Raw genomic sequence first — 16449 nt, forward strand, 5'->3', positions numbered from 1 at the left:
TTCATCCAGGCACAAAAAGTTGGACCAAAACCAATCCCCTGTAGCACCTCCACTAATGAACATCCACCCCAGTGTGTTGTAGGCTATGGCAATATCCACTGAACCCAGAACCAATTCCTCATCTCAGTCCTGGACTGACTGCATTATATATGTTAGGCATCTCAGATTGTAGGCTGTGCTTTGGCCCTGTAGGAACCCACACTGATGATCATGAGCCCATAACACCACCATCCGCCTTAACTGAAGTGCCAAGACTTTTCAGAGGACTTTGATGTCAGTGATGATCATAGTTAATGGTTGATAGGATGCAACATCCAGTGATCCTCTCCCCTGCTTGGGTATCATGCAGATAAGGACCTCCAGCATTGTGGGGGGCAACTTCCCCAGTGCCTGGGATTTCTGGAAGATCTCCCGCAGTTTTCCATTTGAAGGGGGTTTGAATGCTGGATAAAATTTTATCAGGAAGCTATCACTAGCCAGTGCTTTATAAGGGAACAGTGCTCCAAGGGCCTCCTGTACCTCCTCCAGAGTAATGTCTGCCTTCAGCTCTTCCTGAAGGGCCTCTGGAGTTCCGCCTCAGCCAAATTGGAAGCAGTGTCTTTTGGGTTGGCCAGATCTTTGTTTCGATATACCACTCTTTAGTGATCTGAAGATGTAGTTTATGGCTGTATTTGTAGTGGTGTATGCCCCATCAGTTAACCGTAGTATCATGACCGGTGCTACCAATGTCTCCCTTTTTAGGACCTTTCTCTGTGGAGGTCCAGCCTGTAACCCCATCTAGTAATTTTGTCCAGTCTGTCCATCAGCTCTCCTAGGGACCTCGGTGCCTCTGTTAGTTCCTGCCCTTTCAACTCACCTCGCACCTCCCTCCTCTGTAGGTCGGCAAGAAGGGATTCTTATATGGCCAAGCCCTCGTGCAGCTGTTGCTTAACTTCGTACACCTTTTCCAGGCATACCACCCGGGCTACCAATTTCACCACTTCCAATCCCGTCCCTCTTGTGTCAGCGGATTCCTCAGTTAGTTGTCAGGTTTGCTGCCAGCAGTTCGCCAGGGTCCCTCTGATATTCAGAGTCTAGCAGGATCCCCTGCGGCAGCGACATGTACAAGGCACCGCTCCACGGCCACCCCATTCAAAGCCCACTCACAGCGGGGGAATGGTCTGATACATACCTTGCCAGAATTTGGGCCACCGAGTTCATGCGAGGAAGCCCCCCGTCGCCAGTACCCGGTCCAATCTGCTATAGGTGTGGTGCCTCACATAGCAACATGAGTACTCCTTACCTTGCGGGTGGAGTTCTCTCCACACATCTGCACTGCACTGTGTGGTTTTGTTTCAGGAGATGGATTTCAATTTCGAGGGGGATGTTTATCAAGATCTCCATCCAAAAGACAGTTAAAATCCCCTCCCAGATTTTTCGGATATCGAGGCAAACTGTTATAAGATCTGGCAAGCTAAAAAAAAAAACATAGTCCCCATCGTTCTTGTGCATATCAATTAAGGATGCCAATCTCCATTCCATCAATGGTTCCCTGCATATCTGCCCTCCAAGTCTGCTTCTGAGTATGAGTCCGAAAGGCACTCTGGGAGCCACCCACATGGCCACCCCCTTAGCGTAGGCAGAGTAAGTGGCCGAATAAGGCTGCCCCCTCCATTTCTTTTTTAATGTCTCAGCCTCTGGGTCCACCAGGTGCGTGTCCTGGAGGCATGCTATGTGTATTTTGTGCCTACATAGGAAGGTCAGCACCTTGTGTCTTTTTACATGTGCCAAATCCACAGACTTTCCATGTAAGGAAGTTATATTTATCCTGCGCCATATATCCTTTGGGTCAAATGTATCAGGTGGCGGACACATCCACAGTCTTACCTACCGAACCCCCCTCCCTCCTCCAGCCCACCCCGTCCAACATCACAGGGGCTCCCAATAAATAAGCAGGTCTTCCATGTGTCCCAGCTGTTTAGTACAACCAACCGCACACCTGCAACCTCCCTCCCCGGGTAAACTCTTACAAACATCATAACTGTGTGCTTGCCCATTGCCCCCACCCCAAATCCCAAATTAACTCACTGTGTTAATAGAAGACTCCTAGCATTGAACAGAACAGCAGAGTGACACCTTGTCCCAAGCGCCTCAAAAACTAGAACGATCGAGACATTCGAGGGCGGTCTCCCTTGACTTCCCTACACAGTCCCTAGTTTAATCCCATTTCAATGATTACTGTTTCATAAATGTCAAACACTATAAGTTCACTTTTCACAATTACATCTGTGGCCATCCCTCCCTCTCCTTCCAACATGTTACTCGCTCGACCCCTTATTTCAGAAAGTCTAATCCTTCCAACCATGCTACATCTGCCATGGCCGTCAGGTGCAGCTTCCCTCCAGTAAGGCTCCAGTCACCCAGTGGGGAGCTGCAGGGTTGCCAGTGTGCCCTACATACGTTCTGATGACTCCTCTCCAGATTGGTTCCCCGCTGCTGAATATCCGCCTTCCATTGCCATCGCTCCATCTTCCTTGATCATTGCTCACAATGGCTGCTTGACTCTCCTGTCGTGAACCAGAGGGCACCTGGGACAATACAGTCCGCCCACCCTCGCCTCCCTGCTGTGAGGGGTCTGAAAAGTGCCATGCTCCGACAGGGGGACTTCACCCCAAAGTTCTACTCGGGGCCACACCTCCTCGGGGAGCTTAAAACGTGCTTTGTCTTGTGCGACCACTCGCAGCTTGGCCAGCTTTAACAGCATACATGGTAGGTTCAAGGTCCTGAGTGAATGCCTTCCTTTTAGCTTGCACCTTCCTGGTGTAGTCAGGATATATGGGACGTTGCCATGGGAGATAGCATCATGGTCCTTGTAACTGAAGATCCTGGCTTTTAGTGCTCTGGGAAGGGCCCCGGTGGCAGTCTCTCTGTCAGCCCTCAGTGCGCTCTATCCTTCACTCTGTCCTCCAGTGTCTTTGTTACTGCCATCATCTTAGACATTTGGGGCCACATATACAAAGAACTGGTTTTGCGACTCGCAAACTGCGAGTCGCAAAACCAGATGTACAACAGTGTACTTTACACGGTTTGCGATTTCCCAGTGGGGTTCCAAATGACTTACCTCATGAATATTCTTGAGGTAGGTCGCAATTTGCGACCCCATTGGGAATGGCCGCCCTCATAGGGATGGTGGCCTGCTGGAGACAGCAGACCACCATATCTGTGACTGCTTTTAAATAAAGCATTTTTTTTAATGCAGCCCGTTTTCGTTAAAGGAAAACTAGATGCATTTAAAAATCAAAAATGAAAAGTTTACTTTTCATTTTTTGAGTTTAGGCTGTGGTCCGTTGGACCACTGCCTGCTCTGAAAAAATATTTTCGCTGCCATTCACAAAGGGGAAGGGGTCCCATGGGGACCTCTTCCCATTTGCGAATGGGTTAGCACCAGTTTGAAACTGGTGCTAACTGCAATTGTTTTGCGACTGCATTTGCGGTCACAAAACAATCATCTATACCATTTGGATTCGGTATTAGGAAGGGTCGCCCTTGACACGCCCCTTCCTAATACCAAATCGTAAAAACCCAAACTGCGATTCGGTAACAAGTTACTGAATCTCAGTTTGGGCCTTGTACATCCCAAAAAGCATTTTTCAAGTCGCAAACGGGACGATTCTGCGAATCGGCCAGTTTGTGACTTGAAAAATTCTTCGTACATCTGGCCCTTGGTCTTTAAGGGTTTTCACCTCCAGTTTTAGACTACATGTTGATTACGGCTGTGCAAGTCTGCGTAGAGTAGCTTGACCTCAATGGAAACTGAGTCAATCTTGCACTCTAATGCCGGTCCTGGAACTCTGAAAGGCTACATCAGTTTTGCCCTCTAGTGCCCTCCCAGTTTGAATATATTGTGCTGGCCTGAGTGACACTGGCTGGTTGTCCTTCCTCATGGCTGGGAGCCTCGGCAACCACTTGTCCCCTCTACCGGACGAGGCCGCAGTTTGCATAGATCCCACTACAGCGGCAGCCACAAGTCCTCATTCTGGGTGCCCCACCCCACATCCAGGGTCCAGGTGTTACACTCCTGTCCGTTAATATGTCCCCATTGTGTCCTGGGGAATGTCTGCCCTCACCTCCCTTCCCAGGGGCACTCTGCCAGGGAAGCCAAAGAATCCGTGGCTGCTGCCGCCCCGCCATACCGCATAGCAAGCCCCCAGACGTTTGCTGGTGGAGACAGCTCTGACTGCGGTCTCCTGGAGGAGCAGGCAGTTTGCCACCGCAACTCCACTGCAATCACAAGCCGCCCCAATGAGGGAGCCCAATCGAAGATGTCCGCCATCTTCTCGCCTCAGACCTCCACAGCAGCACAGTCGATCCTCCCAAGAGGGGGACCAGTGCAAGCCCGCCCCCACCCCTCCAGGCCAGCAGGTGGGATTTCTGCTCATGGGCAACAGTCCGGTCCGGCTACGACTGCTCAGTAAAAAGCCACTGAGGTCCCTAGCAATGTAGGCCGCATGGCACCCACAGTGTCTAGGGTGACCAGATTTTCACAACCAAAAACTGGGACGGTACAAACATAGAAATAGGACTACACATTGACACGTCATTCAGCGATATGCATATATTTCTTTGAATTACGTGTTGTTTAGTGATATTTGTATATATATGTAATAACCCCCTTAGTGATATATGTATATATATATATATGTATATATATATATATATATATATATGTAATAAACCCCTGAAAAGAGTGGTTAAATTAACACTCTGAGGCGAGAAGTTGACCTTTACTATAATATTTATTTCTTATGTAGGAAGGAGCCCACAGCGAGTGTCCTTGTCCTGTGCAACCTTGTAAGTCTCGTTCAGAATACACAGGTCATTGACAGCCACGAGCAAGTCAAGTTTCAAATGAATACATACAAAGATGGTATCATGTAGAACTTTAAAGACAAAAATTCCATAACACGCGCGCGCCTGGCAAATCATCAAACCAACAAGGATGTACATTTCATTACATCTTCTTTCCCTTTTGCAAACAAAAGTATTCTACTTTAGAATACATTAATAAAGAAAGAAATATTTATACTTAGTAGGTACAGAAAAACATTGTGTGATGACCTGCAATCTTTATCATGAGAGTGAAGACTTTCATTAGCAACCTGTGATGTGCCTGCATCAGATGGATAGTTTCCTGTAGCGCTCATGCGTGAATCTAATATTGCATTGTCATGATGAGAAACGCCATCATTTTGAGAAGCAGTATGTGATGACAAATGAAGAACTTCCATATCATTGAGTTTGTCAATATTTTGTTTATGATTAAAAAAACAAATGAGATGTTTCTTGTAAACTGTCTTTCTGGATATCTTTGTTATCCAAAATCTTTTTTGCCTGTTCATGAGAAAGTTTAACTACACATCTTCTACTCCACCACCCCATTTTATCCAATAACAAAGAATCTTTAGATACTTTCAATATGCAAACTGGTGAAGAATAAATAGATGCTCCTTTTTAAAAAAAATTTTTTTTAACTCTGACAGGACTTTTGATTAAAACCCAATCACCTATTAAGAAATTCTGCCCCTTTACTTGATGTGTAGTATTAAAATGAGTTTTCTGCAAAAAATTTTTAATCTTTGAGTTAATTCTCATTTTATTTGAGTCTAAGCATGCATAACATTCTGGTTGTCCTGCTAAGTTTTCGATCCAATCAGGACAAACTACAGTCCTAGGGTCTCTTTTACGTAAAAGGTGAAAAGGAGAAATCCCTGTGGTGGAGTGCGGGGTGATCAAATAAGACCAAACTTTTTTATTAAAAATATTTTCCACTGGAGGATTAACAGCCAGCAAAGTTTGTATCCCCTCCTTCAAAGGGGAATACAATGCAACCTTGAGATGTTTTATGTGATGAGAATCTAAAAAGTTGTTCATTTGATTTAAAGTGAAATGTGAGCCATTATCTGTTACCAGTTTTTTCGGTGCTCCTTCAATACTAAAAATCCTGTGTAAAAACTTTATAATGGATGCTGTGTTGGGTGTATTAGTGAATTCAAAGTAAACCCATTTGGAATAGTAATCAACCATTACTAACCGAAATCTTTGTTCAGGGGGTAACATATCAAATGGACCTGCAAAATCCAATGCAATTTTGTTCAAAGACTCAACAGGAATAGGAACACACTGTAAAGGTGTATGTGAAGTTTTCCAATGTTTATCGGATTATAAACATGTTTCACATTTCTCAATCCACTGAGATACATTTTTATCCATTGATGGCCACCAAAAATATTCTTTTATGATTCTGGAAGTACCTCCGATACTTAAATGTCCTTGATGTGCAAACTCAATTAATCTACTGTGTAAGGATACAGGTGGAATACAAAGATCTGCACACATCAAAACTCCTTCTACTAAAGAAAGTTCTGCTGAAATTTGAGCGCAAGAGTTTAAAAAATCAGGTAAAGGGCGTTCTTTTTGCCACCCTTCTCTTACAAGATCCATTGCTTTCTGCAAAACTACGTCTGTTTGAGATGCGTCCACCCAATCTTTTTATTAAATACCTCCTACAGAGTCCAAAACATCCACAACACATTCTGTTTCTTAATTTTTATCATCTTGACTGACAATTTGTAATTGCATTCTGGAAAGACAGACGCCCTGACATTTCGGCCTCCAGAAATTTATTTAATTACAAAATTGAACTCTTGCAGGTGAGAAAGCAGCCTAACCAATCTTGAAGAAGCTTTGCCTGTTCCGTTGCCATTCAACAAATGTAATAAAGGTTTATGATCTGTAGAAGTTTCAAATTGAGCCCTCCATGTAAATGTTTTGAACTTTTCAACAGCCCAAGAACAAGCAAGAGCTTCTTTCTCAATTGTACGATAATGAAGCTCTGCCTGCTTCAAATTCCTGGAAGCAGATCCAATAGTACGTTCCTCCCCTGAGACCCATTGACAAAGGACGGCATCCAATGCTTGTTGGCTAACATCAACCGTGATAATACATTTATGTCCTGAAATATATGATGATAAAACAGGCGCCTTTATAATCCACTGTTTGACATCATTGAAAGCTTTTAACGCAAGAAGTGTACCTAACAAAAGATGTGCCCTTTTTGAGCAATGAACGTAAAGGTTGTATTACTTGAACATAACCAGGTACAACTGAGAATAATATTCTGTCATACCCAGAAATGACCTAAGTGTATCTTTGTCTTTTGGCAGGGAGACTTCAGTGATGGCTTGAGTAAGTGTAAACTTAGGTTTAATGCCTTCAGAAGAAATAGAATGACCTAGATAATCCAACTTATGTGTTAGAAATTTACATTTTTGTAAGACCTAAAGTGATGCCAACTTTTTTGAACAAATTAATAACCTTTCTTAAGGTATCTAGATGTTCGGAAATAGACTTTGAAAAAATAAGTACATCATCTTGGTAAGCTTGCACGCCATCAGTTCCTTTCAAAATGTGATCCAAAAGTTTTTAAAAGACGCTGGCAGCAGAAGCCAGACCGAAAGGTAATCTTAAAAACGTATATGCTCCAAATTGAGCCACAAACGTAGTGAGATCGGTTGCTAAAAGGATTTGGTGATATGCAGGTTTCAATTCCAATAAGCTAAAAAATGTTGCAGTACCAATATTTGCAAGACGATCCTGAATCTTTGGTAGAAGGTGGCAATCAACAATGATATTCTTGTTAAGAGATCTGAGGTCAGCACATAAACAAATTTCACCACTCTTTTTGCGCACTACAACAATGGGACTGACCCATTCAAAAGCATCAGTGGTAATAATTACACCTTCAAGGATCAATTTGCCCAAATTTCTTTTTAATCATCTCTCACACTTAACAGAATAGCTCTGACTTTATGTGCTATAGTAATAAGATTCTGTTTCAATTTTATCACATGCTCAAACCTGTCTGTTTTTCCAATTTTAGAATTAAAAACATCTTGAAAGTCATTTAGCAGTGTTTTTAAATCAGTATTGTCAATAGGTCATATATGAAAGAAATCAGAGTGTAATTGACTTGTACAGGTTTGTCAGAACCAGGAGCGAGTTTCAAACCCATTTTTGCTAGGTCTTGCCAGCCCAAAATATTTTTATCGTTGACAGCAACATATTTTTGGAAGTGATTTGTCTACCCAAACATGATAAGGCCTCAGTGAAAAATCCTAACATATCAATATCATTGTCACCATAAGCCTTGGGAGAAATGTCAGTTTTGTACAAGTGAAACTTTTCAGACCATTGAGCGTAATAAAGTTGATCTGAAATAATAGAAACTGGTGCACCAGAATCAGCCATCATATTCAATGTATAGCAGTTAGCAATGGTCACATGACAAAAGGGGCCTTTATATTTGAAACTTGCTTGAATAGGATCTGCAGACTCCACGGTTAAAACCATTTTATCAAAATCATTCTGGAGAGGGACAATTTCATCATACATTTGAACACTACTAACTTGAAGTACACTCTTACCTCTACAAACGAATTGGAAATTACCTATTTTGTGACATTTAATGCATTTTTTTTTGCCTAAGGCTGGACATTTAGGACTATTGCCTACATGTGAAGTAGCACCACATCTGAAGCATACTAAAGCGGGATTTTTATATACAAGTTTGATAACCTTATTTTTGAATGCAAGCACATTAATTGAATCAGAATGTTTAAGGGAATTTACCACACCGTTGCTAGGTGAATCATTTGAAATACATTTAAATGACACCATCGCTCTTTCAATTCCTTTTACCAAATCAGTTACTTCAGAAAAAGAAGGATCCCTGCAGCTTAAGATCCTCTCTTGTATGTTCTTAGAGAAGCAACTGTACACAAATTGATCTCTGATGTAAGGATGTACATTTCATCACAACCCCCCATCCCCAGTTGCTGTCAGAAGCTCCAGGGTCTGACTGTTGATGAGCTGGGTCCTAGCTTATGGGAAATTGTATTCACCCCTCATTAAATCCTACTGTGCTGCTTGAATGATGCGAGGCAGCACAGCAGGAGACTCTGCAAATGTTATGTTGTGTCTCTGGTGTGATAAGAGGGCCGGAAGATATGTGAGCCTGCAAACTCTGTGATTAATGTCCACGTTCATCTGACCCTCTCTCAAAAACTGGGACATGTCTTTCTTTTGATAAGAAGTGTCAGGACACCGGGACAGTTCTTAAAAAAAAAAAAAACTGGACATCTGGTCACCCGAACGGTGATTCCTCTCTGATATATGGCCACTCCGGCCACAGTCTTGGTCCTCCTTGCTCCCTGGGCTACAGTGGTGGTGGGTGGCGAGAGGTGCGTCTGCTTGGCCACGTCCTTCTGATCAACCTTAATTAATGCTCTTGAGGATAAAAGTAGATTTTGAAATTGGAGCCGGTTTAATAGCCCCATCCTTATCCTTGGCTTCACGGTGCAAAAATTTCTCTCCAAAAGTTACGGTTGGAGAAATACTGGTGTGCATCTGTTAGGCTTCTGATTGGTGTCGATATTTTTTTTTGTTTTGTTTTGTTTACTGCTCAGCTGCCAAGCACTACTTTTTAAAAAGTACCTTGAATCTGTCTGTTGAAAGTAGAAGTGTACAGGCTGATCTGGCTGTAGAACTGAGCACATTCTTACATATTGGAAATAAAAGCAATTCTCTTACCTCCAGACCGATTGCAAGTTCCTGCTTGTGGTGCCTGGTCAATTAATGCAGGTGTTTCGTAAGAAGTAGTAAACAAGATGTGTGTAAAGGGATCTCAACAAATGCTACGGGTGCAGTGTTCAGCCTTGTACTTTGAGCACCCCAGGCGTTTGTGAAAATTAGTGTGTGCACTGGAGCATGCACGGCCCTTACAGAATGAACCAAAGTGAAAAAACACTTCTACTGTGTATATAAAACATTTCTGTTAAATGTAAGCATTTTGTTTAATTGTTAAACTGGAAACTTCATGCTAGCAGAGCAAGTTGTTGCCATGCTGTTAGCCGGTGCTTCAAGTTTCAGTGCACTCACAAGGCCTGGTTCACCTGTCACATTTGCTGGTTTCAAGCACTGTTTTTATGCCCAAGTCACAACTGAGTTGGAAATGTTCTCACTGTTCAAGCTATAAGGAAGAATGTGTAGGGAATTAGGTCACAGTTTGGGGTTACGGGTTCACAGGTGTTCTAGTGTTTTTCTGTTTTCAATCTGTAATTGACAAGTCAAATATTATTTGCTGTTCTGCAATAAAGGATGTGTAACAATTTAGGTTAAAGTGTAGGGTCACAGGTTCAATGATGTTTTTCCACAACTAATGTATAACTATGTAGTAATTAATTGTTTGACGTTTTGTAATAAAGTATTGTTTGACTCTGTATTTGAGAAGCTGTCTGTGAAACAGCAAATTGAAACTGGCTGCCTGTCTGAGTGAGAAGGGTCGATCTCCCTGTAGAGACAATAAAGAACTATCTTTACATTGCCTATGAGGAGTCTGTCTTTTTTCCATTTTTTAAGTTTTTGAATTGCCCTGTTTTTGTCTCCCCTTTTTATGACCTATAACTTTTCCTCTCTAGTCTTCTGCCGTGTGTACATGCCAGACCATTCGTATGTGACTATCCGCAGCCGGCTGTCTGCCTCTGTGGAGGACATTTTGACCTCTGTGTCAGAGAAGCTGCAGTACTCCGAAGAGCCCAGCGGACGGGACGAAGCCCTCATCCTTGTGGCGGTGGCATCATCAGGGGGTAAGTCCTTGGGTGGGCAGGAGAGCATGGGACTGGGAAGTATTTTTCCAGTTCAAAAATGTTTTATGAGGACCACATTTTTAGGTTGAAGCCCACCAGGCAGTGCAGCTTTCTGGTTGAAAGCTTCTGTAGGAATGCATTCCGCCCATTGCTTACTGTTGGCTTGGTGTTTTGTAACTCACATTTGCTTGCTTTCTATTTGCTGGCTTTATTTGTTTTAGGCTGTTAAGCATGTCTTTGTTCCTCCTGGGCAGCATAGCCTGTTTACCACCTCAGACTGGCTCCTTGTATTCTTCCACAAGTGCTTGCTTTCTAGGAGCTCTTTTTTTCTTTTTCATTAGGCACTTCAGGGAAGTATGTGTTTTCAGTTGTTTCCTGTATGCTAGTTCTCAGCAATAAACGTGCTATATTTCTTTGAAAAGGATTCCTGCCTTCTTTTTTTCTGATTGACTGATTCTACTTGCCTTAGTAGATCCATCCTGCATGCCCGTGAGGAATAATGTTCTGTCTACAAGCTTGTTTATTTTGGTCAGTACCTTTTACTAGTAACTTAACTTAAACAATCCTCTTCGTTAATTTGATGCCCATGCAATAAAGTGGGGGCGACTAAAGCACCCACAAGTTAATCATGCTGGAGCTCAGAGGTGAATGAGTAATAAACAGGCTTTTTAATTTTGTTTTTATCTTGTCACATTTACTGTGCAAAGACAGAAGTCAAATGATAGGCTCTGTCTGCAAGGGAGCTTGGTGTTTACTTTTCTTTCTCTAACTGCAAAGTGAGACGATTTGTGTGACAATCTTGCTGGCTACTGGGGATGTGAAAGGAAAAGCTTTAGGATGTTATTGTGTTCTAGAACACAACAACATTTAAATGCCAGTAAATGAACGGTAGAAATATTTTAGAATATATCAGAGTTCAGAAAGCACAAAAGTGTAGTGGGAACAAATATTTTAATACAATCAGAACAAATCCATACACTAGGTAATGCCAATTTCCACACATTACCACATTATTTTTTTTTAGCTATATAGTTTTATCAGTAAAACTGTATGTCTGCAAATGTAATGGGCAATTCAATTGAAAATGTTTTGTCTATAATGGCAGAGCACTACCACACCATGCATACTTCACTCCATGCCACTCCACGCCACTCTGCTATACTCCACTCCAGTCTGACACTCCTTTCTACCATACTCAGCTCTACCACAGTCCACCCTATGGCACTCCAATCTACGCCGCTCCACTCTATGCCACTCTACGCCATTCCATGCCACTCTACTGTGCTCCACTCTACTCCAATCTACACTACTCCACCCTGACACTGCACTCTACTCTACAACACTCCACTCTGACACTGCATTCTGTGCCATTCTATTCCACTCTACCCTCTACACCACTCCTCTCTATGTCACTCTTCGCTGCTCTACTTTACTGCTCCACTTATCCACTCCACAACACTTGACTCCTCTGTATGCCCCTCCATCCTATGATGCACTACTCCACACCACCTCACTCAACGCCACTCACCCATGACACTCCATTTCACTCTACACTACTTCACAAGACTCTGCTCTGACACTCTACTCGGACACTACATGACCATCCACACTACTCTACTCCACGACACTTCACTATACATCACTTCACTCTATGCCACTATATCCCACTCAACTCCACGGCATGGCACTCTACTCCACTGCATGTAGTCCACTCTACAACACTCTACCTCATACGCTACTACACTCTACACCACTCCTCTCTATGCCACGTCAGTCTCCTCTCCTCTGCGCCACTCCACTCTGAAAATCTGTGCCCTTCCACTTCACATCCACACCACTTCACTCCCCTCCCCCTGGCACTCCAGTCCACTTTAAACCACTCCACTCTAAGCCACTCCAGCACACTCTATTCTACTCTACGACAATCTGTGACACACCCCTATTTGCCACATTACTGCACTCTACCACACATCCCACTGTATGCTATGCCGTTCTGCTCCACTCTATGCCACTATACTCCACTCTACCCTATTCCACTCTGCGACACTGTACTCTTCTCCACTCTATGCAACTCCATTCTACGGCCTTCCATTCTGACGCTCTACACTAATCCACTCTATGCCACTCTTTTTGACGACACTTAATGGTAACATTCTATACCACTTTACTCTAACCACTCTACTCTTTGCCACTCCACACTGCTCTTCTCCATTCTACTCTGCGCCACTCCACTCTGACACTCTACGACACACTACCCCATGCTATTTCACTCTACACCACTCCTCTCTATGCCACGTCAATCTCCTCTCCTCCAATCCACTCTGAAAATCTGTGCCCTTCCACTTTACATCCACAACACTTCACTCCACTCCCCACTGGCACTCTAGTCCACTCTAACCCACTCCAATTCTAAGCCACTCCACCACACTCTATTCCACTCTACGACAATATGTGACACTCCCCTATTTGCCACATTACTGCACTCTACCACACATCCCACTATATGCTATGCCACTATACTCCACTCTACCCTATTCCACTCTGCGACACTGTACTCTTCTCCACTCTAGGCAGCTCCACTCTAGGGCACTCCATTCTGACGCTCTACACCACTCTACTCCTCTCTATTTCACTCTACTCTTCTCTACACTAATCCACTCTATGCCACTCTTTTTGAAGATACTTTATGATAACATTTAATGCCACTTTACTCTAAGCCACTCTACTCTTTGCCACTCTACACTGCTCTACTCCATTCTACTCTGCGCCGCTCCACTCTGTCACTCTACGACACACTACTCCATGTCATTTCACTTTATACCACCCCTCTCTGGCACTCTATTCCAGTCTACACCACTCCAAGTCACTCTACCCTGACACTCTACTCACATTCTGCAATGACACTTTACGACCAACCACACTACTCTACTTCACTCTGAGCATCTCCAGTCTACTGTACGACAGTCGACTCCACTCCGCGACACTCCACTCTACGCCACTCCACTCACTGTCACTTTACTCCATTGTACCACATTCCACTCTAGGCCACTCTACACTCCACTCCACTCTATGCCACTCCACGACACTCCACTGTGCTCTATGCCACTCCAAGCCACTCTAATCCACTCTATGCCGCTCTAATCCACTCTGTGCGGCTCTAACCAGCTTTACCCCACTCTAATCGACTTCACACCACCCTAATCAACTCTATGCCACCCTAATCCACTCCACATCACTATGTGCCAGTCCACTCTTCAACACTCTGCTCCACTCCTTTCTAAGTCACTCTACGCTACTCCACTTCTCTCTGCGCCATTGCACTTCACTCGACATCACTCCACTACGCAACACTCCCCATCACCTCACTCTAGACTACTCTACTCCACACAATTCTACTCCAAACCACTACAATCTACTCTGTCACTCTACACAACTCCACTTCACATCACTCCAGTCTGCGACACTCCACTAAAACACTCTTCTCCACTCCAGTCTCTGCCACTCCGCTCTACGACACTTTGCTCCACACCACTCTCCTCTAGGCCAGTACCTTCATAGCTATGCTGAACAGCAGCCACACTGGTATACAACATGGCTAAAACACATTGGCAAAGCCAGTAGCCCTTGCATAGGGGAGACCAATTGGCTTTGCCAGTGGTTGTTTCTTAGGTTCAGTTGTAACCTGCCTGAGTCCCGTCATGTTCCGATAATATTCAAGCATTTCGTGAGTTCAGTATATTGATTGTAATGCTCATTTAGATGATGGTAAAGTGAATTGATTTCTGCATTGGTTTGAAAAAGTAAATCAGACCTAATGAGATGAAGGAAGGGCCCACAATAAATGTTCAATATGAAGGGGTAGATAGAGAAGGTTTTCCTTATTGTCACAAGGGTTGATTGTTGCTGTGAGGCAAGCGGGGCAGATCACAAATTTCTGTCCCTGTGAGCAAGTGATCTCTGCTCACTTCGCCTTTAAAGACCTATTGGATGGCAGAGAGTCACAGCCTGAACTGAGAGTGCATTCTTCAAAATCTAAATAGATCTATATGTTTATTAATTAATTTTGGGGCAGGTACTTCTGACTTTAGTTGTGCAGGAATACCAGCCTTCTGATCCTCTCATGCTACCTGAGGGTCTACAGCTGCAGAGCAGAGGGCTTAGTTCTTGTGGGACCGGGTTAGAGAACGGCCACAGGTCTGGCCCTCGCATTCACACTACAGCAGTGTGACTTGGAGTGGCTTTCCTGCAGACAAACCCTCAGCATAGCCCTCTAGCCAGACTCCCAGATGATCCATCAATTGTTTCTTGAGGCCACATCCCTTTACAGTCTGGTATTTTCATTCTTGCATTTATAATGGTAAAAACAGAACTGAAAGTATGAACAGTTAAGTGGATGAACGCCACACAAATGACATGGCACAACCTAGTCTCTGGGATGCAGGCCTAGCCATGAAATCCTGCCACTGGTTACCAGTTAGCCTCTTTCACTTTAATGACCCCTGTGTGGTAAACACAGCTACTGATTATAAAGGCCCAAAAACCCATTGTGTGTATTGGAGCAAGAGATGCCTCTGTCGGCAACTGACCTTTTATTAACTGAGCAAATTGTATATTTATTGAGAATGAAATTCTTTCTAAACTTTATATAATTATTTATTTTTAAAGAGAAAGCCATGCTGAAGCCAAATGAAGACTGTGTGTTTACCACTCTGGGGATCAACAGTCACCTCTTCGCCTGCACAAAGGACAGCCTGGACACCTTGGTGAGAGCCTCTATAGTGAATTTTTATTGATTGCATTGGTTTCCTCATTATAGTGGCTCTCTCATGACAGCTATGGACCAGGATGAAATCACTGCTGGCATGTAACACTAGTAGTGCAAAGGCGCCCAGTGCCAAGCAGAGTCTCTGACCTAATCCGCTGAGCAGGTTGAGTGAAAAGGATTTTTGTGCCAAGTTTTTAGGGATAAAATATATGGCGCTTACACCATTCATAACAAACATACTGTATTCTATATTCACTTTAAGCATCTTGGGTCAGCATTTTTCACCCATTTGCTTCTTTTGTTCCAGCCATTACCTAGAGACATTCTCAATCAAGTCTTGGATCAGCTCACAGTAGTACTTCAGTGCCACAAGTTTTCATTTGCCTGTTTTAGTGTATCATTCCATGTCCTTTAGAATGCAAGAGGGACCATTTTACATCTGAAATCTGTTAATGAGCAGCCCGGCAGCAATAAGAAGAAAACACTGACAAAAGCATCTGAAATAAGGATGCTATAGAAAAAGTGATGCCTTATTTTCTGTTGTATCCATTTTTCAGAAGCCTTTGCAACTGCTCGTTCTTTCTGCCAGTTGAGTAAGCAAAGGCTTAGACAACAAGTTTGCCGTTTGTGGGAAACGCACATGCCTAATTCGTGACATTAACATATAATCTAATGGCTTTGCCACTGCTTCTTCACTTAGCGCCTAATACAAGAGAGTGCAAATTCTGATCATTCCTAATTTCTGCATTGGGTGCGGGTCCTCGAAGTCCTACAGGAAGAAAGATTTGAGTGCAAAGGTTTGAGTTATGAGTTGTATGTGCACAAAACAGTTTGCACATGTTGGCACCTATTATTTACTGCAAATCATATAGCTTGGGTACTTGCATACAGTTTTCCAGAGGTAATCAATTATGTGGTGTGAACAAGGGCTGCATTGATGCCCACAAAGTTGGGGACATTAGAAATCAAGCGGGCGTAGGGGAAGTGAACATGTATATGGAG

At 43.5% G+C, this 16449-nt stretch overlaps 1 protein-coding gene across 1 annotated transcript in view; it reads left to right on the plus strand.

Annotated features, from left to right (window-relative positions):
* The window catches only part of RAPGEFL1 (Rap guanine nucleotide exchange factor like 1), a 180410-nt gene that overhangs the window by 128434 nt on the left and 35527 nt on the right, over positions 1–16449 (plus strand). The window contains exons 6-7 of the mRNA XM_069237579.1: positions 10515–10682; positions 15348–15445. Coding sequence (XP_069093680.1) covers positions 10515–10682; positions 15348–15445 — 266 coding nt within the window. The remainder of the gene's footprint in view (positions 1–10514; positions 10683–15347; positions 15446–16449) is intronic.

This window comes from Pleurodeles waltl, chromosome 6 (assembly GCF_031143425.1).
Source record: "Pleurodeles waltl isolate 20211129_DDA chromosome 6, aPleWal1.hap1.20221129, whole genome shotgun sequence".
In the NCBI taxonomy this organism is placed as follows: Eukaryota; Metazoa; Chordata; class Amphibia; order Caudata; family Salamandridae; genus Pleurodeles; species Pleurodeles waltl.